The sequence below is a fragment of the Peromyscus californicus genome, unplaced genomic scaffold (assembly GCF_007827085.1).
Source record: "Peromyscus californicus insignis strain IS unplaced genomic scaffold, ASM782708v3 Scaffold_1__1_contigs__length_55948999, whole genome shotgun sequence".
In the NCBI taxonomy this organism is placed as follows: Eukaryota; Metazoa; Chordata; class Mammalia; order Rodentia; family Cricetidae; genus Peromyscus; species Peromyscus californicus.
The window spans coordinates 54,687,038-54,710,121 of record NW_026294492.1 but is presented as its reverse complement, the minus strand read 5'-3'; the positions used below and the strand labels follow the sequence as shown (position 1 = coordinate 54,710,121).

The following is a 23,084-nucleotide window of genomic DNA, read 5'->3' as shown; positions in this document are numbered from 1 at the left end:
CCTGGAATCGAACTCAGGCTGACCATCTTCCGAGGCAAGTGATTTTATGCGCTGAGCCATCTCACAGGCCCTCAAAGCCTTTCCTCCTCCTCCTCCTCCTCCTCCTCCTCCTCCTCCTCCTCCTCCTCCTCCTCCTCCTCCTCCAAGCATCTGAACCTTGGACCAACTCCTTACAGCTTCTTAAACATGTCATTTTACAGGGACTAGGCTGGGACTGTCTGGGGGCACAAGCAGGTACTCACCCAACCGAAAGACACAAAGGAAGAGGGGTCTGTGATGGAGAGGAAACCCGGCCTGGCCGCGGGGTGCCTCTGTCCCGCCCCACCCCCACCGGCACCAGCTTCCGTTATCAGGGGTTCTGAGCTCTCTGGTTGCCGCTGTCTGGACCCTGAGAAACCGGGGACCCTCACCCCAGCCGCAAAGGAGGCACCGGCGAGTAACTCGCATCAGCCTTGTTCCACAAGCTACACGGAGCTCACCCCGGAGTGCTCCCAGGGGGACACTAAGACGTGAGCACTCAGGGGTGATTTTGTCCCCCCACAGTGGCATGGGTCAGGCCAGATTCCAAATTCTGGCTCTGGAAAATTCCATAGCCTGACTCCAGCCGCCGGGAGCCGGGCTAATCCCTCCCCATTTATTGCGTTATGTAACATCCAGGGATTAATACTAGAGGCAGATGGCGGGGCTCACACCCTGCCCTGTGCCTGCCTGGCTCTGTGAGTGAGGGGACTCCCACCTGGCACACGGAGGCGGGGCCCAGGGGCCCAGATTCCTGCGCTGCCGAAATGGCTGCGCGCAGCAGGAGCGGGGTGGGGGTGAGGGGCGGGCTCGGGCGAGAGGTCGCCTGGGCTTCTGCAAAGTGCCCTGGCTACTTCGGCGTCTCTTCTACCAGCCCCGTCCAAGGCTCCACCTCCCGTTAAGGGTCAATTCTCACTCATGCCCACCGCCTGCCCCTCATCCTGGTGGCCGTCTCTTCCACGGCACCCCACCCCACGGTGCCCCATTGGTGCCCACAGCCTTGCAGCCCTGCTGCTTTGGTCCCTATGTCCTCAAACCTTCACAGGCTGCCCTCCTGAGTCCTGCTGTGGCTTCCCAGGGCCCAAGTTGATGGAGCCCCACAGGTCGCCTCTGCAGGGAGGACCCAGCCAGTGGTACTCGGTCCACTAGCCTCAGGCCTCCCGTGTGCCCCAGACAGACTCCTGGGGCCGGCCTCTCTGCAGAGGAACCAGCCGAGTCCTCTGGGCCTCGGTTTCCCCGGTGGGTGAACCGGGTGCTGTCAACAGGTCCCAGGAGGCGCAGGGATGGGAGCGTGGTAGAACTGAGCCTGGCTCCGGGTTGGCGCCAACCTCTCGGCTCCGGGTGCTGCCAGGATCCCATGGGCGTCCGTGCTCCGCCCCGCCCCGCCCCCTCTCTCCAATAAGACCCGCTCCGGCGGCTGGGCGGGCGGCCCAGAGCAGCGAGCGGCGCTGCAGGCGCACTGGGTGGCGCAGTCCGCGGCCCGCCCCGCGCGCCCCGGCCCACCCCGCGCGCTCCGGCCCACCCCGTGCAGATGGAGCCCCGGTCCCAGCGGCGGCGGCGGAGCCGCCCGCTGGTGGCCGCCTTCCTGCGCGACCCGGGCTCGGGGCGCGTGTACCGGCGCGGGAAGCTGATCGGCAAGGTGGGAGTTCCCGCGCACGCTCACACACACCCGAGTTCAAAACGCGGGAAGAGGGAGAGCTGAGGGGGTCTCGGGCAGGGCCGGAGTGCGCGCGCGATCGCTGGCGCCTCCGGTCCCGAGTTTGGGCTCCGGGCTGCGGGGTGGATGGCGAGGCGGGAACGGCACTTGGCGCGCCGCCTGCGGACTGTGTGCGGGGCGCGTGTGCGGGGCGTGTGTGCGTCCCCCGCCTCCCTGGGTGCACAGCCGGCGCTCCGCACGAGCCGCGGTGGGTGCTGAGGTGCGCCTGGGGTCCACGCCCTGCGCCCAGCTCGCCTTCCCGGCTGCGGCTGGGGATTGCTCCCTTGGTGGCCGGCGAGTGCGCGGTCGGACTCCGGAGGGTGTTGAGCTGTGAGTGTGGGTGTCCGGGGGTTGTGTATCGGGGTGTGCCTGGGTGCTGTGCTGTGTGTCTGGGTGTTGTGTTTGAGGGCCCTCATGCGTGTGTTAAATGTTGTAGCAGGTGTCTGGATGGTGTGTGTCAGGGTGAAGCTGAGTGTGGTGAGTCTCGGTGTTGTTTTGTGTATCTGTGCTGGGTCGTGTGTTGTCACGAGTTTGTTTCTGGGTCTTGTGTACGTGGGTATCCAGAGTCTGGGTGCTGTGTTGTGTGTCCAGCTATTTTGTATGGGTGTTTGGTGTGTGAGTGTCTTGTGTTTGTGGGTGCTGTGTGTCTGGGTGTTGTCGGTCTGGGTGCTGTGTGTGTAGAAGTGCTGTGGGGGGTGTTTGGGTGTGTGTAGGCATTTTGTATCTGGCTGCTGCGTGTGGCCGCTGTGTGTGGATGCTGCGTGTGGCCGCTGTGTGTGGATGCTGCGTGTGGGTGCTGCGTGTGGATGCTGTGTGTGGATGCTGTGTGTGACCGCTGTGTGTGGATGCTGTGTGTGACCGCTGTGTGTGGATGCTGTGTGTGGATGCCAAGTGTCAGGGGGTGCTGTGTGTGGCCGCTGTGTGTGGATGCTGTGTGTGGATGCTGTGTGTGGCCGCTGTGTGTGGATGCTGCGTGTGGATGCTGTGTGTGTGGATGCTGCGTGTGGATGCTATGTATGTGGATGCTGTGTGTGACCACTGTGTGTGGATGCTGTGTGTGGACGCTGTGTGTGTGGATGCTGGGTGTGGGTGCTGCGTGTGGATGCTGTGTGTGGGTGCTGTGTGTGGCCACTGTGTGTGGGTGCTGTGTGTGGATGCTGCGTGTGGATGCTGCGTGTGGATGCTGCGTGTGGATGCTGTGTGTGGCTGCTGTGTGTGGCTGCTGTGTGTGTGGCTGCTGTGTGTGGATGCTGTGTGTGGCCGCTGTGTGTGGATGCTGTGTGTGGATGCTGCGTGTGGATGCTGTGTGTGACCGCTGTGTGTGGATGCTGCGTGTGGATGCTGTGTGTGTGGATGCTGTGTGTGGATGCTGCGTGTGGATGCTGCGTGTGGATGCTGCGTGTGGATGTTGTGTGTGGCCACTGTGTGTGGATGCTGTGTGTGGATGCTGCGTGTGGATGCTGAGTGTGGATGCTGCGTGTGGATGCTGTGTGTGGCCGCTGTGTGTGGGTGCTGTGTGTGTGGATGCTGTGTGTGGCCGCTGTGTGTGGGTGCTGTGTGTGGATGCTGTGTGTGGATGCTGTGTGTGTGGATGCTGTGTGTGTGGATGCTGTGTGTGGATGCTGTGTGTGTGGATGCTGCGTGTGTGGATGCTGCGTGTGGATGCTGCGTGTGGATGTTGTGTGTGGATGCTGTGTGTGGATGCTGTGTGTGTGGATGCTGTGTGTGGATGCTGTGTGTGTGGATGCTGCGTGTGTGGATGCTGCGTGTGGATGCTGCGTGTGGATGTTGTGTGTGGACGCTGTGTGTGTGGATGCTGCGTGTGACCGCTGTGTGTGGATGCTGTGTGTGACCGCTGTGTGTGGGTGCTGCGTGTGGATGCTGTGTGTGGATGCTGTGTGTGTGGATGCTGCGTGTGTGGATGCTGCGTGTGGATGCTGCGTGTGGATGTTGTGTGTGGACGCTGTGTGTGTGGATGCTGCGTGTGACCGCTGTGTGTGGATGCTGTGTGTGACCGCTGTGTGTGGGTGCTGCGTGTGGATGCTGTGTGTGGATGCTGTGTGTGTGGATGCTGCGTGTGTGGATGCTGCGTGTGGATGCTGCGTGTGGATGCTGTGTGTGGATGCTGCGTGTGGATGCTGTGTGTGGATGCTGTGTGTGGATGCTGTGTGTGGATGCTGTGTGTGGATGCTGTGTGTGGATGCTGTGTGTGTGGATGCTGCGTGTGTGGATGCTGCGTGTGGATGCTGCGTGTGGATGCTGTGTGTGGATGCTGCGTGTGGATGCTGTGTGTGGATGCTGTGTGTGGACGCTGTGTGTGTGTGGATGCTGCGTGTGGATGCTGTGTGTGGATGCTGTGTGTGTGGATGCTGCGTGTGGATGCTGTGTGTGGATGCTGCGTGTGGATGCTGTGTGTGGATGCTGCGTGTGGATGCTGTGTGTGGGTGCTGTGTGTGGATGCTGCGTGTGGATGCTGTGTGTGGGTGCTGTGTGTGGATGCTGCGTGTGGATGCTGTGTGTGGATGCTGTGTGTGGATGCTGTGTGTGGATGCTGTGTGTGGATGCTGCGTGTGGATGCTGTGTGTGGCTGCTGCGTGTGGATGCCAAGTGGGGTGGGTGCTGTTTGTAGGTGTGTGTGGAAGTGCTGTGAGGGTGCGTGTCTGGGTGTTATGTATATGGTTGCTATGTGTGGGTATTGTGTGTCTGGGTACTGTGTGTGTGTGTGTGTGTGTGTGTGTTTCTGGGTGTCGTGGGTCCCTCACTGCCCGCTGCAGCAGAGTTCATGGGCCTCCCGCTGGGACACAGTCCGTGGGTCTCTGTGGGGTGTGACAGCGGGGCGTGTGCAGGCCTGTGTCTCCGGGTGTGGCCCGCGGCCCACACCCTGCCTCCCGTCCTGCGCAGGGCGCCTTCAGCCGCTGCTACAAGCTCACCGACATGTCCACCAGCGCCGTGTTCGCCCTCAAGGTGGTGCCGCGGGGCGGGGCGGGGCGGCTGCGCCTGCGCGGGAAGGTGAGACCCGCCCCCAGCCTGTCCCGGGGCGGCCCGCTTCCCCCTCGCCGAGAGCGGGGCCTGGGGCCGGCCTGGCAGCTGAGGGGCCTTCATGGGGTCGCAGGTGGAGCGTGAGATCGCCCTGCACAGCCGCCTGCGCCACCGCAACATCGTGGCCTTCCACGCACACTTCGCGGACCGCGACCACGTGTACATGGTGCTGGAGTACTGCAGCCGCCAGGTGGCACGGGGCTGGGGGCGGGGCTCCTGGTGGTGGGCGGGGCTTGGTGGGTTGGGGCGGGGCTCCTGGTGGTGGGCGGGGCTTGGTGGATTGGGCAGGGCTCCTGGTGGTGGGCAGGGCTTGGTGGGTTGGGCGGGGCTCCTGGTGATGGGCGGGGCTTGGTGGGTTGGGGCGGGGCTCCTGGTGGTGGGCGGGGCTTGGCGGATTGGGCAGGGCTCCTGGTGGTGGGCAGGGCTTGGTGTGTTGGGCGGGGCTCCTGGTGATGGGCGGGGCTTGGTGGGTTGGGGCGGGGCTCCTGGTGGTGGGCGGGGCTTGGTGGGTTGGGGCGGGGCTCCTGGTGGTGGGCGGGGCTTGGTGGGTTGGGGCGTAGACTCCTGGTGATGGGCGGGGCTTGGCGGATTGGGGCGGGGCTCCTGGTGGTGGGCGGGGTTTGGTGTGTTGGGGCGGGGCTCCTGGTGGTGGGCGGGGCTTGGTGTGTCGGGCGGGGCTCCTGGTGATGGGCGGGGCTTGGTTGTGGCTCTGGGTCCCTAAGCCGGGGCGGTGTTGAGCTCCCTGTTGCTTGAGGCGGTGGCTGGAGGAGGCAGGGGTCAGGCCTCCTCCCTGTCCCCATGGTGCCCACGCCACGTTCACCGGGTGCCCTCCGTCCAGCCACCAGGGTCCCCTGTCCCCCCATATGACCTCCTGCACGCACCCGGGCCCACACATCCCGACCTCCCCCTCCCTGGCCGAGTCGGGTGTCCCGGTGCCCAGGTGTGAACCCGCCTAACGCGTGCCAGGTCCTCCTACAGTCCCTGGTTCACGTGCTGAAGGCGCGCCGGACCCTGACGGAGCCTGAGGTGCGCTACTACCTTCGGGGCCTGGTCAGCGGCCTGCGCTACCTGCACCAGCAACGCATAGTGCACAGGGACCTGAAGCCCAGTGAGCGGGGTGGGGGGGGACACTTTCGGGGGTGAGGGGCCGGGAGGACGGTGAGGGGCCGGGAGGACGGTGAGGGGCCGGGAGGACGCTGAGGGGCCGGGAGGACGGTGAGGGGCCGGGAGGACGCTGAGGGGCCGGGAGGACGGTGAGGGGCCGGGAGGACGGTGAGGGGCCGGAGGACGCCGAGGGGCTGGGAGGACGGTGAGGGGCCGGGAGGACGCCGAGGGGCCGGGAGGACGCCGAGGGGCTGGGAGGACGCCGAGGGGCTGGGAGGACGCCGAGGGGCTGGGAGGACGCCGAGGGGCTGGGAGGACGCCGAGGGGCTGGGAGGACGCCGAGGGGCTGGGAGGACGGTGAGGGGCCGGGAGGACGGTGAGGGGCCGGGAGGACGGTGAGGGACTGGGAGGACGCCGAGGGGCTGGGAGGACGCCGAGGGGCTGGGAGGACGCCGAGGGGCTGGGAGGACGCCGAGGGGCTGGGAGGACGCCGAGGGGCTGGGAGGACGCCGAGGGGCTGGGAGGACGCCGAGGGGCTGGGAGGACGCCGAGGGGCTGGGGAGGACGCCGAGGGGCTGGGAGGACGGTGAGGGGCCGGGAGGACGGTGAGGGACTGGGAGGACGCCGAGGGGCTGGGAGGACGCCGAGGGGCCGGGAGGACGCCGAGGGGCTGGGAGGACGGTGAGGGGCTGGGAGGACGGTGAGGGGCCGGGAGGACGCTGAGGGGCCGGGAGGACGCCGAGGGGCCGGGAGGACGGTGAGGGGCCGGGAGGACGGTGAGGGGCTGGGAGGACGGACGCTGAGGGGCCGGGAGGACGGTGAGGGGCCGGGAGGACGCTGAGGGGCCGGGAGGGCGGTGAGGGGCCGGGAGGACGGTGAGGGACTGGGAGGACGGTGAGGGGCCGGGAGGACGCTGAGGGGCCGGGAGGACGGTGAGGGGCTGGGAGGACGGTGAGGGGCCTGGGAGGACGCTGAGGGGCCGGGAGGACGCTGAGGGGCCGGGAGGACGCTGAGGGGCTGGGAGGACGGTGAGGGGCTGGGTGGACGGACGCTGAGGGGCCGGGAGGACGGACGCTGAGGGGCTGGGAGGACGGTGAGGGCTGGGAGGACGGACGCTGAGGGGCTGGGAGGACGGTGAGGGCTGGGAGGACGGTGAGGGCTGGGAGGACGCACGCTGAGGGGCTGGGAGGACGGACGCTGAGGGGCCGGGAGGACGGACGCTGAGGGGCCGGGAGGACGGACGCTGAGGGGCTGGGAGGACGGACGCTGAGGGGCTGGGAGGACGGACGCTGAGGGGCTGGGAGGACGGTGAGGGGCTGGGAGGATGCTGAGGGGCTGGGAGGACGGACGCTGAGGGGCTGGGAGGACGCTGAGGGGCTGGGAGGACGGTGAGGGCTGGGAGGCTGCGCACGCCCTCATGCGGTCCCCCCGCCCGCAGGTAATTTCTTCCTTAACAAGAACATGGAGGTGAAGATCGGAGACCTGGGGCTGGCTGCCCGGGTGGGGCCCACCGGTCACTGCCACAGGTGCGGGCGGAGGTTCTGCGTGGTCCGGAGCGGGGGCCGGGAAGCCCTGGCCTTCCTGAACCTCCCGTGATCCCCCGCAGGGTGCTCTGTGGGACTCCAAGCTTCCAGGCTCCTGAAGTCGTGTCCCGAAGTGGACACTCCTGCAAGTCTGACATCTGGGCTCTGGGCTGCATCATGTAAGGGAGACTCTGGGGGACCCAGGTCTGGGGACGAGGTGTGGGCAGGGGGAGGGCGCATAGGGGGTGGGCGTGCATGCACACAACACATTAGACACACGTCGGCTAGAGCTGGATCTCGCTCGGTAGCCCAGGCTGGCCCTGAACTCACAGAGGCCCCCCTGCCTCTGCCGCCCGAGGGCTGGGATTAAAGACGGGCTCCCTGACACCCAGTGAGCGTCCTGCCCTTAAGGTCCGGGTCTCCGTTTCTTGTCCCGTCTCGGGTGCCAATGGAATTAAAGTGTGGCTGGGGCTAGGGTTGGCCTAGCGTGCACCCCGGCTGCCACCCTGGGCACCACAGGGGCCAGGCAGGGCAGTGCACACGGGTGGTGCCAGCCAGGTGGAGTGGGCCTCGGGCGGGTGTGGAGGTGGGGGAACCAGAGTACGGGGGTGTGGCCAGGTGTGTAAAGTGTGAGCATTCCAGGTGTGTAAAGTGTGAGCATTCCAGGTGTGCAAAGTGTGAGCATTCCAGGTGTGCAAAGTGTGAGCATTCCCTGCACACCGGGAATGACCGACTCACTCTTGTCGAACCCGGGCCCAGGTACACGGTGCTGACAGGCACCCCGCCCTTTGCCGGGGCACCCTTGTCGGAGATGTACCAGAATATCCGGGACGGCCGCTACCCCCGAGCCCGCGCACCTGTCGCCCAGCGCCCGCAGCCTCATCACGCGGCTGCTGGCGCCCAACCCTGCCGAGCGGCCCAGCCTGGACCACTTACTCCAAGACGACTTCTTCACCCAGGTGAGGGGTGCCCGGTGCGCCCGGGGAGCCGGGACCTGCAGACCCGGCTGACCCTGAGCTCACTGCCTCCTAAGGGCTTCACCCCCGAGCGGCTGCCCGCACACTCCTGCCACAGCGCGCCCGTCTTTGCCTTCCCGCCACCGCTGGGCAGACTGTTCCGAAAAGTGGGCCGGCTCCTGCTGACCCGGTGCCGGCCGCCCTGTGAGTAGCTCTGCCCGGCGCGTCCCAGCCTCCTCGGACCTGCCACCCGCCCCTCTCCTCGGCCTCTTCCTTCCGTGGCCCCGACAAAGGTGGATGGGGGGGCAGGAGTTCCCGTGATCACTGTCCCCCAATCCTGTGCTCCCCTCAGGTCCCTTCACCCCAAAAGAGGCTTCAGGCCCTGGAGAGGAAGGGACAGAACCTGATCGCATGGAGTCCAGCCGTGAGGTGAGTAGTTCCTGAGGCCTGGGAACTTGTAGGCCTCTGACGCCCGGACTGAAGCCTCCATCTGTCTACTCTAGAGACCTCAGACCACCCTGGCCACGCCCCCAACCCTCACTGGGGATTCTGGGCGGGGCTCCACCCTGACCACGCCCCCAGCCCCTCACTGGGGGATTCTAGGCGGGGCTCCACCCTGACCACGCCCCCAGCCCCTCACTGGGGAATTCTGGGCGGGGCTCCACCCTGGCCACGCCCCCAGCCCCTCTCTGGGGATTCTAGACAGGTCTGTTCCAGCTCCTGCCCCCCACCCTAGCGTTCTGAGCCCCGGGGACCCTGTTCACATCAGTTTCCACCACACTCACTGAGTGCCTGCTGTGACGTCATGCAGCTGGCAGGTGCTGTCTGAAGAGGAAACCTGTTCTTTGTGTAAAGTGGGGTGCTGGGCTCTGGGGGCTCCCTCAGGGGTGGGAGCCACACTTCACCTCTGTTCTCTCCAAACACCTCTGTCTCAGGAAGGGGTTCCTCTCTGCGCTGAGAGCCGCGTCCACCTCCTCACTCTCGGGATGCTGCAGACCGACCTGGCGGGTGAGCAGCACAGAGCCTCAGCCCAGGCGGGGCTGCAGATGCTCGGGACAGGGACTTACCGGCTGATGGGGGGGCTCCCGCTTTGGTGGAGGTCCGGGGCTGCCTGGGCACCTGTGTGACTCCCTCAACAGACCCAAAGGGGAACTTGGCACCTCAGGTGGAGGCGGCAGCCAGGAAAATGCATCTCTGCTTGGACGCAGGACCTATGGGTAGGACCGCCACCGAAAGGTGCGAGGCTGAGGCAGCCTAGAGCGGCCCTAGCCCAGGCCCACTGCATCCTCACCCCAGCCGCCCCCCTCCAATACAGCCACGGCCCCACCCGATACACCCCAGCAAAGCCCCAACCCAACCCCAGCCCACGCCTCCACAGCCCAGCCCCACCCCTCCACAGCCCAGCCCCAGCCTCACCCCTCCACAGCCCAGCCCCATCCCTCCCCAGCCCAGTCTCACCCCTCCACAGCCCGGCCTCATCCTTCCACAGCCCAGCCCCACCCCTCCCTAGCCCAGCACAGCCCCACCCCTCCACAGCCCCACCCCTCCACAGCCCAGCCCCACCCCTCCACAGCCCAGCCCCAGCCCCACCCCTCCACAGCCCAGCACAGCCCCACCCCTCCCCAGCCCCACCCCTCCCCAGCCCCACCCCTCCCCAGCCTGGCCCAGTACCTGACCCTGGCTCCTTTCTCTCCCCTGCGCTCAGCTGCACAGGACCCCCCAGGGGAGCAGCAGCCTGTCCTCTGGGCCCCCAAGTGGGTGGATTACTCCCTCAAGTACGGCTTTGGCTACCAGCTGTCGGATGGGGGCAGTGGCGTGCTGTTTCGGGACGGCTCCCACATGGCCCTGCGCCCCCCAGGAGGGTAATTTGTGGGGCTCGCATCCCCCGGGAACCAGGCTCCACCCCAACCTCTCTTGATTCTTTCCTCAACTACTCTTTGGGCATCGGCCAGTAGGAGGGCACAGTGAAACGGACCAGGAGGTGGCGTCATGTTCTTTTCCACGGGACGAAACCCGGCAGAGGCGGGAGAGGGGACTTTTGATAACACGCTGTCGCGTGTCACTGGGGAAGCCATGTTCACGGAGGTCAGAGGCTGCGGCTCCGTAGACAGTGCTCACCGGGCACGCACAAGGCCCAGGGTTCCCTTGCAGGAGGGTCAAGAGTTCAGGGTCACCCTCAGCTACATAACAACCTCAAGGCCAGCCTGGGCTACGTGAGACAGGGAAACACAATGTCTCCAAACACAAGGGAGCTGACATCAGACAGCGTCAGGCCAGGTTAAATGATACAGACCCGACTCCTGGTACAGGGATACAGACCTGCGTGCTGGGGTCAGGTTCTCCTGCTGAGACTTCTCCTCAGCCCCGTGACTGGTTTCAGTTTTTCTTTTTCTTGAGGATGGACCCCGGAGCCTCAGGGGTCCTCTGCCACCGAACCCACCTCCCAAGCCCTGATATTTTACCATAGTGTTCTTGGTGTGAGGGAGGAGGTGGCCGGGCTGGCCAGGAGGGTAGCGGCCCTTTCTATGGAGACAGGAGAAGAGCCCAGATCTGATGTAGTTGGGCAATGAGCGGTGCTTCTGGGGTGGCCAGCGCCCTCGCTGGCCAAGGTTATCGTAGGCACAGTGATGTTCAGAGCATCAATGGGGTGCAGCTGTGTGGGAAGACACCCCCGAGCATGGGGCGTCCAGGCCAGAGACTCATTCAGATCCTTGGTTCCCAGCCATGTCTCCTACCAAGCTGACCAAGGGACTCTGTGGACCTTCGCCCTGAGGGACGTCCCCAGCCCGCTTCGGGCCAAGCTGGCTGTCCTGCGGCTCTTTGCCTGTTATATGCAGAGGCGCCTGCGGGAGGTGAGGGTCTGCAGTGTGGGGAGGGACGGGAGGGAGGTGCGGACCGAGGGACCCTGACCCAGCGTGTCCCCGCAGGAGGGGACTGTGTCCACGCCTGTGGCGCCTGCCTCTCCTGACTTCTCCCTGTTGACCTTCGCTGCCGACTCCCAGGCTTTGGTCCTGCTCTTCAGCAATGGGACGGTGCAGGTAAATGACCAGGACGGCGGGGCTGTGGAGAGCCAGCATTCAGGACACCAGGGACTATGTGACCTCTGAAAAAAAAATGAAACCCAGAGGTCACACCCTGCGTCAAACCCATGCCCAAACATACACAAATAGTAAATTAAATGGAAAGAGAGAATAAAGGAAAGTTGTGTGTGTGTGTTACCAGGGTGATGGGGTTGGGGTGGAGGGACCCCCAGTTGAGCCGGTTTCTCTGTTAATTCCAAGGAGCCCTCGGCCTGAGTCTTATCTCGGGGGTGCAGTCCTCACGTCAGTGTTTGTGCCCATCCCCCCAGGGTCAGAACTGGGGCGAACGGTTGGTTCTTGTCCTTAGTGTCACTCTCTCCCAGGTCAGCTTCAGGACATCCCAAACCCAGCTGGTGCTGAGTGGGGAGGGCGAAGGCTTGCTGCTCACCCTTTGGGAGCCAGGAGGACCCAGTCCGGGTATCTCCTACTCCCTAGATGTCCTGCGGAGCCACGGATGCACCCCCGCCATCCACCAGCACCTGCGCCACGGGCTGCGCCTGCTGCAGAGTGTCCGATGAGTGTCTGAGGGGACCTCTGCAGGGTGCTGGGGACCTGGGCTCGGCGTCTGTTTGCTACAGCTGGCGTCCATGGAGGGTGGACACACTGGGGGCTTTCTTTGATTTTTGGTCTGACTATTGAAGCTAGAATTTTGTTGGGCCCTGATGGATTTTCATTAAAGAAAACATGTCCCTGTAAGCTGGTGTCTGTCTCTTTTTGTTTGTTTGTTTGTTTTGATTTACTTATTTTATATGTGTGAGTGTTCTGCCTCCATGTATCTCTGGGCACCACATGACTGTCTAGTGTCTGTGGAGACCAGATGAGGGTGTCAAGACTTCCCCGCCCCTGGAACTGGAATTACAGATGGTTGTGAGCCACCATATGGGTGCTGAGAACCGAATCTGTCTCCTCTACAGGAGCACCAAGTGCTCTCAAGCACTGAGCCATCTCTCCAGCTCTTTCGTCTTTAGGAATCAGGGTGATCTTAGCCCAGGCTGGTCTGCAACTTGTTGTGGAATATTTGTTTAACTATGCAGAGATGTGTTGCATTTGTTTAATGGTGTAAAGATGTGTTGCTGTGTTACCTTGCCTGCCTAAGGCACCTGATTGGTCTAATAAAAAGCTGAATGGCCAATAGCGAGGAAGGAGGTAAAGGTGGGACTTCCAGGCAAGGTGAGTAAGTAGGAGGAGAATTTAGGCTGGGGAAGAGATAGAAAGAGATGCCAGGCCGGGCGGTGGTGGCGCACGCCTTTAATCCCAGCACTCGGGAGGCAGAGGCAGGCGGATCTCTGTGAGTTCGAGGTCAGCCTGGTCTCCAAAGCGAGTTCCAGGAAAGGCGCAAAGCTACACAGAGAAACCCTGTCTCGAAAAACAAAAAAAAAAAAAAAAGAAAGAGATGCCAGGAAGATGCCAGGGGCCAGCCAGACCCAGAGGAAGCAAGAAAGTATGCCATACAGAATGAAAGAAAGATAAAAAGCCCTGAAGCAAAATGTAGATGAAGAGAAACAGGTTAAGTTAAGTTAAAAGAGCGAGTGGGACAAGCCTAAGCTAAGGCCAAGCATTCATAATGAATAATAAGTCTGTGTCTATTTGGGCATTGGTTGGCGGTCCAAAGAAGATTCCAGCTACAGAAACTCATTTCAATACTTGGAAGCTGACCTGGAACTCCTGACCCACCTGACCCTGTCTCCTGGGGGCTGAGATGTCAGGTATGTTTTCAGACATAATCTTATCCCTAGCCCAGGCTGGCCTGGAACTGGAGGCAATTTTGCCTCAGCCTCCCCCAAGCACAGGGGCAGATGCACACCACCACACCTGGTTTTCTCAGGCTCACTTTGGACAAAGGCTGGGAGGAATGCCTGCCAGGGGCCTGTCCTGTGCAGTGGGTAGCCATTCCAGCTTTGATCTGGAAGTTCCAACCCCCATTGAGGCTTCCGTAACTATCACGCCTACAAGGCGGGGCCAAGGGAGGGTCCTGAAGACCCGAGATCTGGATGCGCTCTCTCCTGCTAGGGGCCCCGGACACTAGAGGTGGACCAAGGAGAGTTCTCCAGAGAACGGCCGGATGGCGCTGTGCCTTTCCTAGAACCCTCAATGTACCTATCCCTTCATTTGTAAGTTACGCCATTAAATAAATCTCCCTTTTAACTACGTGGAGTGGCCTGAATAATTTCTCCAATAGTCCTGGGCAGGTGTGAGCTAGATTTTCACCTTGTAACAATTAGTACCAGAAGTGGGGGTGTGTAACCTGAAATGAGCAGTAACAGGAGGTGTTCACTTAAATGAGGGTCCTCAGGAAAAGGGCTGTGGGACACGGTAGGGGGAATCCTGGGTGCCTGTCACCCGGGGAGATGCTCCTGCACAGATGGGTGAGATCAGGACACGTTTGGCCCCTTCAGGGCCCAGGACACTTCACTGAGAACCTGGAACAGTGTCCTCAGTGCTTCAGGGAACTGTATCTTAGACTCATCTTCAGTGTGTTCTCATGTGCTTTCTCCTGGGACAGACACAGTGACCAAAAGCAGATGGGGGAGGACAGTGTCTGTCTGGCTTCTACTTTACAGTCCGTCATGAGGGACGGCGGAGCGGGACCCGGGAGGCAGGAGCTGAAGCGGAGGCCGTGGAGGGGGCTGCTGCCTGGCTTGTTCCTCCTGGCCGCTCGACTTCTATCTGTCTGTCTATCTATCTATCTATCTATCTATCTATCTATCTATCTATCTATCTATCTATCTTCGAGATAGGCTCTCACTGTGTAGCCCTGGCTGTCCTAGAAGTCTCCATGTAGCCCAGGCTGGCCTCAAACTCACCAAGTTCCACCTGCCTCTGCCTCTGAGTGCTGGGGTCAAAGGTGTGTGACATCGGGGCCCAGCAGCTTCTTTTCTCATGCACCCAGGACCACCTGCCCAGGGGTGGCCCCACACACTGTGGGCTGGACCCTCCACATCAACTGCCCACAGGCCAATCTGATGGAAGTGTTTTCTTGATGGAGGTTCCTCAGTTCTGGCATGTGTCAAGTTGACAACAACCATCACACAAACAAAAACAAAGAGAAAATCCTCAGGAGGAAAGATACAATGCCTAAGGCGTGTGGCCTCCATCATCAAAACAAGGAGCTGGGGGACAGAGGCGGGAGGATCGGGGCCGCACAAGCACCAGCACCTGAGGAGGCTGCATCGCAAGTCACAGGAACGCACGCCTGTCATCTGGCTCACCGGAGGACCCTGGGTGGGGAGGGGACAGGGAGGGGCACTCAGCCAGAGTGGGGCTGGGGCGGGGTGTGTGTTAGACACCGGAAAGGGCTGAGGGACAGCCGGCAGAATGGACTGAAGGAGGGGCCCCCCTCCACCTCCCCCCCACCCCCCACCCGGGCAGAGCCTGCTCCTCAGGGCCCGGCCCTCACAGATCCACCTTGGGCTTTACTGGGAGAGGACACGAGATCAGCTGTTTTGTGTGGATGTTGGGGAGAGGCGGTCTGCACACAGACCCCAGGAGTGGTCACTTCAAGTGAAGGCGGTGGACGCCCTGGATCTGAAAGTCATACGCCCTCCTTTGTATAGCAGGGAGGGGCAACGGGATCCGCGTGGAGCAGGTGGGGTTTTAGGGGGCCCTGGGGACTGGGAAGGAATTTTGGGAGTGGAGCAGAGAAAGCAGAAGGAAAATACCAGCCAAGCTGGGGGTGTTTGTTGTGGAGCTACAATTTGCCCTTTCGTTGACATTTCTCCATCACAGCTCTGTGTAGACATCTGTGTAGACGCGGTTCCCCAGCTTCCTCGTCTACACCAACCTGTCTCCTCCCCGAACCCAGCGGAGTGCCCTGACCATCATTCCCTGTCATGATGCAGTCCCACACGGTTGTGTCTGGTCCCCTCACCAAGCACAATGTCCTCAGGCTCCCTCCATGCTGTGGTGTCAAGAGACTCGTTCTTGTTCACAGCTACCTATGGTGATATTTTATTTGTATTAAAATGTTATTTGTATGTTAATAAATAAAGTTGCCCGGGGGTCAGAGCTATTAGCAAGCCATAGGAAAGCAGGGCAGTGGTGGCGTACGCTTGTGATCCCAGCACTTGGTAGGCAGAGCTGGGTAAGTCTCTGTGTGTTCAGGGATACAGCCATTATTGGATACACATGCCTTTAATCTCAATACCAATCATGGAAAACCTGGAGGCCTATACAGACAGGCCGTGAGGAGGCGGTCATGTGGTTGGGTTTACAACCAATGAGAAGGCAGGACAGGAACTCTATATAAAGACTTTAACACAGGGGTAGCTCTGGTTCGGAGAGGTAGGACCACCGCAGGAGGAAGGGTAAGGTTTTAGCTCTTAGCTCTGACCTCTTGGCTTTCTTCTTTGCATTGGTTCTGTGTTTCTTATTTAATAAGAAGGTTGGATACATCTACAGCTACCTAATCCTCCAGTGTCTGGGTGCTCCGTGATGGGTCCACTCGTGTGTGTCTGTTGTTGGGAAGGACTGGGATGGGTGACTGGGAACAGCTGGGTCTGGGCTCAGACAGACAAAGGCAAGGATTCTCTCTATATATGTGTGTGTGTCTGTCTCTCTTCCTCTGTGTGTGTGTGTATGTGGTGTGTATGTGTATGTGTGTGTGTATGTGTGTATGTGTATGTGGTGTGTGTATGTGTGTGTATGTGGTGTGTGTGTGTGTGTATGTGGTGTGTGTGTATGTGGTGTGTATGTGTATGTGTGTGTGTATGTGTGTGTATGTGGTGTGTGTGTGTGTATGTGTGTGTGTATGTGGTGTGTGTGTATGTGTGTGTGTATGTGGTGTGTGTATGTGGTGTGTGTATGTGGTGTGTGTGTGTGTATGTGTGTGTGTATGTGGTGTGTGTGTGTATGTGTGTGTGTATGTGGTGTGTGTATGTGGTGTGTGTATGTGTGTGTATGTGGTGTGTGTGTGTGTATGTGTGTGTGTATATGTGTGTGTATGTGGTGTGTGTGTGTGTGTATGTATGTGGTGTGTGTGTATGTGGTGTGTGTGTGTGTGGTGTGTGTGTGTGTGTATGTATGTGGTGTGTGTGTGTGTGTATGTGGTGTGTGTGTGTGTATGTGGTGTGTGTATGTGTGTGTATGTGGTGTGTGTGTGTGTGTATGTGTGTGTGTATGTGTGTGTGTATGTGTGTGTATGTGGTGTGTGTGTGTATGTGGTGTGTGTGTGTGTATGTGTGTATGTGGTGTGTGTGTGGTGCGTGTGTGTGTATGTGGTGTGTGTGTGTGTGTCTTGTTCCCACCTGGTGCCTGACTTAGTTGAGATTTCTATTGCTGTGAAGAGACACAGTGACCGCAGCAACTCTTTTTTGTTTTTCGGTTTTTCGAGACAGGGTTTCTCTGTGTAGCCCTGGCTGTCCTGGATCCCGCTCTGTAGCCCAGGCTGGCCTCAAACTCACAGAGATCCTCCTGCCTCTGCCTCCCGAGTGCTGGGCTTAAAGGCGTGCGCCACCGCCGCCCGGCTCCAGCAACTCTTACAAAGGAAAACATTTCATTGGGGTGCTGGCGTACAGTTTCTGAAGTTCAGTCATTACCGTCATGGCAGGACGTGGCGGCCTGCGGGCAGATGTGCTGCTGGCCGCATCTTGACCAGAAGACAACAGAAGTGGTCTGCCTGGCATGGCTTGAGCATGTACGAGACCTTACAGACCACCTCCACAGTGACACACTTCCTCCGGCAGGACCACAGCTCCCAACAGGGCCACTTCCTGTGGCGGTCATCTTCTTTCAAGCAAGCACTTAGAACCAACCTGCTGGCAAAACATGATCCCCCGGCTGGTCGGAGACCTGGCTGTTCTTGCGGAGGACCCACATGGATGCTCACAGCCACCCGTAGCTCCAGTTCCAGGGGATCCGATTCGTCTTCCGCCTCCACTGTACTGGCAAACATGTGGTGCCCAGACATGCTCGCAGACAAAATACCTGTGCCCATAAAGTAAGGATAAACAGCCGGGCGATGGTGGCGCACGCCTTTAATCCCAGCACTCGGGAGGCAGAGGCAGGAGGATCTCTGTGAGTTCGAGGCCAGCCTGGTCTACAAAGTGAGTTCCAGGAAAGGCGCAAAGCTACACAGAGAAACCCTGTCTCGAAAAAAACCAACAACAAAAAAAAGTAAGGATAAACACATCTTTAAGCCAAGTGGTGGTGGTGGCACAAGCCTTTAATCCCAGCACTCGGGAGGCAGAGGCAGGTGGATCTCTGTGAATTTGGGGCCAGCCTGGGCTACAGAACGAGATCCAGGACAATCAGGGCTACACAGAGAAACCATGTCTAGAAAAGCCAAAAATCAACCAACCAAACCAAACAAAAACACCAACATCACTCGCCCGCCCTGAGGAGACCCTGGGTCCCTTCACCAGCAGGACATAAACCAGCTGTGGTGACACACACTCCTGCCGACTCGGTGCCCTGGAGGTGGAGGTAGCAGGATCAGGAGTCAACCTCAGCTACAATAGTGAGTTTGAGGCCAGCCTGGGCTATAAGACATTCTCTCTCAGAAAGAGAGAAGAGAGACCGAGGGAGAGAGAGGAAGCCGGGCCTAGAATGTCCTGAAATCCGAACAGCTCAGTGAGCACAGGAATTAAACCACTCCTCCTCACTTGCGCCCCACCACAGCCTGGACCACATGGCCTCACCCTGCACATCTGCCTGAAGTGGACGGCAGCCCCTCAGTTAAAATCTATTTCTCTTCTTTCTCTCTCTTTTTTTGAGACAGGGTTTCTGGGTAGCCCCGGCTGTCCTGGATCTCGCTCTGTAGCCCAGGCTGGCCTCGAACTCACAGAGATCCTCCTGCCTGGGGTTAAGGGTGTGCCCCACCGCTGCCGTCAAAATCCATTTCTTTTTATTCTTACTTATGTGTGTGAGTGCTATGGGTGTGCAGTACCTGCCGGGGCCAGGAGGGCGCCGCTGCCCTGCAGTGGAGTTACAGGAGCCGAGATCCACCCCGGGGTGCTGGTCAGGAAGCCCAGGTCTCCAGGACCAGCGGGAACCGACCCTCACCCCGGCCACCACGGCCGCAGCCCCCACCCCTTCCCCACCCCGGCCACCACGGCCGCAGCCCCCACCCCTTCCCCACCCCGGCCACCACGGCCGCAGCCCCCACCCCTTCCCCACCCCGGCCACCACGGCCGCAGACCCCACCCCCTTCCTCACCCCGGCCACGGCCGCAGACCCCACCCCTTCCTCACCCCCGGCCACGGCCGCAGCCCCCACCCCTTCCCCGCCCCGGCCACGGCCGCAGCCCCCACCCCTTCCCCGCCCCGGCCACAGCCGCAGCCCTCACCCCTTCCCCGCCCCGGCCGCGGCCGCAGCCCCCACCCCTTCCTCACCCCGCCCGCGGCCGCAGCCCCCACCCCTTCCTCACCCCTTGCTCACCCCGGCCACGGCAGCAGCCCCCACCCCTTCCCCACCCCGGCCACCACGGCCGCAGCCCCCACCCCTTCCTCACCCCGGCCACCACGGCCGCAGCCCCCACCCCTTCCTCCCCCCACCCCTGCAGTAAACTTAGAGCACTGCTCCAAGGGCCGGGACAGGGCAAGCCACCACCTCTGACTGTGGGGCTGCAGGCCAAGCTTGGGTGACTTCTGACGTGTGTGTGCGCCCAGAATGCGCCCCTCCGGGGTAAGAGCAGGACAGAAGGCAGGGAGCCCACCCGAGTGACTGTCTTGCTGGATGACCTACCTAACGTGCTTATTTCCATCCGCCCGTGGGCGTCTGAGCGGAGCGATCTGTGAGAATCTCCCACGCCCCGAGCCCACAACGGGTGGTTTATTAAAAATAAACTAACTACAGAATACATTAATTCCTAACCTCCCAGGGCGATTTATTTCTAGGCAGAGAGAACTTCAACCAAGGAGGCTAGCCCACTCCGCCGCCCACGGAAACTCGGGAATTGTCTTCCGAGGGCTTAGCAGGGAGATCAAGAAACAAAACTGTCCACCCGGTGTGGTGGTGACACTTCCTGTCGGCCCGGCCTTGAGGAGTGGGAAGAGCAGACCTTCAGGGCCATCCCCAACCACATACTGCGTTAGTTCCGGGCTAGCCTGGGCTACGCTAGACCCTACCTCAAAAACACAAACGAAACAAAAGCAACAATAAAAAAAAAAATCCTGGGCTGGCAAGATGGTTCCCTGGGAAAGGTAAACTGAGGCTCCGAGTTTGACCTGCGACTCTCGTGGTAGAAGGTGTCCTGTGACCCCCCCACTAACACGGGCACCGGCGCTCACGCACATCGTGGGCAAGGGAAGGGGCTGTTAACCTGGGCCTGGGGACGAATGCCTGCGACGCCAATTCTCAGGAACCCGAGGCAGGAGGATTACTATGAGCTTTCGACAAGCCTAGGAGACAAAATGTGACTTTGTCTCAAAAAGAAGACAAAACACGGCCTTCTCTAATCCCAGCCCTCGGGAGGCAGAGGCAGGCGGATCTGTGGGTTCGAGGCCAGCCGAGGCTGCACAGAGAACCTGCCTCGGGTAGAAAACAAACAAAAAGCAGTAAAACCCTCACTCGGCCTGAGCTGACGCTGCTCAGACTGTGTCTGAGGGGATCTAACACAGGAAGGAAGACTCTGTTTCCAGCACTCCGGAAGCAACAGGTGACCCTGGAACACCTCACTGGTGCTTTCAAACACGTGACACGTCCAATCCGGAGCCGGACAGGAGCCCGCAGCTGCCGGCGGACGCTGCCATGGCAACCGTGAGTGACGTGGCTGTGTGAATCCCCGAATGCCGGGATTCCTCATTATGTAAACGGTAGGGAAAACGGGGGTGAATTTGGGACTCTTGGCACAGGCCAGCCGTCCTACTCCAGCAGGCGGAGAGGAGGCCAGCCTGGGTAACCGACACCCTCTGCGGAGACAGAGCCGGAGTCAGGGCGGAAGCCACTCAGCGGGGGCGTGGTCAGGGCGGAGCCCCGCCCAGAACCCCCAGTGAGGGGCTGGGGGCGTGGTCAGGGTGGAGCCCCACCTACAATCCCCAGTGAGGGGCTGGGGGCGTGGTCAGGGTGGAGCCCCGCCTAGAATCCCCAGTGAGGGTTGGGGGCGTGGTCAGGGTGGAACCCCGCCTAGAATCCCCCGTGAGGGGCTGGGGGCGTGGTCAGGGTGGAGCCCCGCCTAGAGTCCCCCGTGAGGGGCTGGGGGCGTGGTCAGGGCGGAGCCCCGCCTAGAATCCCCAGTGAGGGGCTGGGGGCGTGGTCAGGGTGGAGCCCCGCCCAGAATCCCCAGTGAGGGTCTGGGGGCGTGGTCAGGGCGGAGCCCCGCCCAGAACCCCCAGTGAGGGGCTGGGGGCGTGGTCAGGGTGGAGCCCCGCCCAGAATCCCCCAGTGAGGGGCTGGGGGGGCGTGGTCAGGGTGGAGCCCCGCCCAGAATCCCCCAGTGAGGGGGCTGGGGGCGTGGTCAGGGCGGAGCCCTGGCTCCGAGGGTGAGGCAGCCCGCGCAGCGCACGCTCTGAGAAACCAGGGCCTGGCTCAGGGCATGAGGGGCACTGGCCGCTCTTCCAGAGGACCCGGGTTCGACTCCCAGCGCCCACACGGAGGGTCACAACCACGTGTAACTCCAGAGGACCCGGCTCCCCCTTCTGGCCTCCCCAGGGACCACCGTGCACACTCAGACCCGCCCCTGGCCGGTCAAGTCCCCTCTAAGAGAAAACTCCTCCCCTCCGTTCCCCCCTCCCCGCCCTTCCCTCCCCTTCCTCCTTTAATAATAAAACTTTTCACGGGAGTGCCGTCTGCGTGATGTGTCTCTGCGGCTCCCACCTGCCCTGACCACCGCCCGCCACGTCTGCAAGGTGTGCTCGCTCCCTTTTTTTTTTGTTTGTTTTTGCTTTTTGTGTTTTGTTTTTCGAGACAGGGTTTCTCTGTGTAGCTTTGCGCCTGTCCTGGATCTCACTCTGTAGCCCAGGCTGGCCTCGAACTCACAGAGATCCGCCTGGCTCTGCCTCCCGAGTGCTGGGATTAAAGGCGAGCGCCACCACTGCCCGGCAATAAATCTTTAAAAAGAAAAGAAACAATCCAGACGGGGATGGCCCACAGCCTGGGCTACAGAGCGAGATCCAGAACAGGCTCCAAAATCTACACAGAGAAACCCTGTCTTGGAAAACAAAACAAAAAGAAACGTATTTGAAGAGAATGGATCTTTTTCCTACCCACGTTAGACCCCAAAGCCAGGGAGATGTTTCCCAGGTGACCCCAGCTGCTCCCCGATTGTCACCTCATGGCCCTTTTGGCAATTACAAAAATCGTTACTTTTCCCGAGGGGTAGAGGCCGGCGCCCCAGGTGCGTCACGTAGGTTCTGGGAACCTAACTCAGGAGCCCCTGAGCCGCCAAGACGGACCATCTTCTTTTCGTGTTTGTGTTTTAGACCAAGGAGTTGGTCTGGAGTTGCCAGAGATCCTCCTGCCTCAGCCTGTCACCATGCCAGGCGCTCAGAGCCTGGACTCCGCACACGATACACCGTCACACAAAACCACAGGGTTTTCTACTGAAGTCAGACATAGTGTCACCCGTCTTCAATCCCAGCGCTCGGGAGGCGGAGGCAGGAGGATGTCCGCGGGTTCGAGGCCAGCCTGGGCTACAGAGCGAGATCCAGGGCAGCCAGGGGTACATAGTGAGGTGCTGTCTGGAGAAAGTTTTTCATTGAGATTTAAAACCCCATCCCTGTTACAGCAGTCAGAGTCGGGGCAAGAGAACCCCTGGGGTCCCGGACGCGTCCGGAGGACCTGGCCAGCGGGTTGACGGCGCCACCTCGCGGCACGTGTTGGAAGTGCAAGCGGCGGCTGTGGGCAGGGTGTTATGTGCAGCTCTGGCCACACGGGGGCGACAGAAGACGCGCCGCCCGCCCGGTCCAGGGACCGCGTTTCCCTGGGTAGCCCTGGCTGTCCTAAAACTTGCTCTGTAGACCAGGCTGGCCTCGGGGCGGGTGAACTTTTTAACATAGGATTCTTAAATAAATATAAATTAAAACGCCAGTACTTATTTGCCTCGTGTACGTGTACAGGCACGGGAGCCGTGGGGAGGTCAGGAACGAACCGGTGGAGTCCCCGTCCCTCTCCATCGTGTGGGTCACCATGCGCGTCCTGGGGATTGAACTCAGGTTGCACGGCTGAGCCGTCTCCCAGGCCCAGGAGAGATATTTGTATAACCCAAGGCTGCACCCCCTCCCCCACTCATCATGAAATTACTGTATTTAGCAAGGAAAAGGTTTCCCGCATTCCATTTGAACTCCTAGAGGACGGGGCAGCCTTGGTGGGTTTAAGGATATTGCACGTGACATCTGGGAACTACACCAAGAACAGTTTTACCAGATTCAAATTACAAATACATGCATATATGAAAAAATAAATTAAAATAGGCGGTGGTGGCACACACCTTTAGTCCCAGCACTCTGGAGGCAGAGGCGGGTGGATCTCTGTGAGTTCGAGGCCAGCCTGGGCTACAGAGTGAGTCCCAGGACAGCCAGGGCTACACAGAGAAACCCTGTCTCAAGAGAAAGGAAAGGGAGAAAGAAAGCAGTAAGGAAAAAATAAAGTACTTGCTGCTGGCGCAGGGGTTAGTGGGTAGATTCAAATATTCTCATCCCCCCACACCCCCATTTCATGAGACCGGGTCTCATGAAGCCCAAGCCGACCTTCCAACTCGTTACGTAGGGAGGCTGGACTGGAACTCCTGATCCTC

General features: G+C 60.8%; 1 protein-coding gene across 1 annotated transcript; it reads left to right on the top strand.

Annotated features, from left to right (window-relative positions):
* The first annotated feature begins 1,512 nt into the window (after positions 1–1,512).
* Positions 1,513–12,112, top strand: Plk5 (polo like kinase 5 (inactive)). The gene is given in 16 exon segments (XM_052747183.1): positions 1,513–1,657; positions 4,616–4,723; positions 4,827–4,943; positions 5,732–5,861; positions 7,296–7,383; positions 7,464–7,559; positions 8,140–8,221; positions 8,223–8,339; positions 8,414–8,540; positions 8,689–8,765; positions 9,272–9,344; positions 9,476–9,553; positions 10,042–10,198; positions 11,059–11,188; positions 11,264–11,374; positions 11,740–12,112. Coding segments are annotated over 16 exon segments (1,794 nt in total). The 5' UTR covers positions 1,513–1,549; the 3' UTR covers positions 11,935–12,112.
* The last annotated feature ends 10,972 nt before the right edge of the window (positions 12,113–23,084 follow it).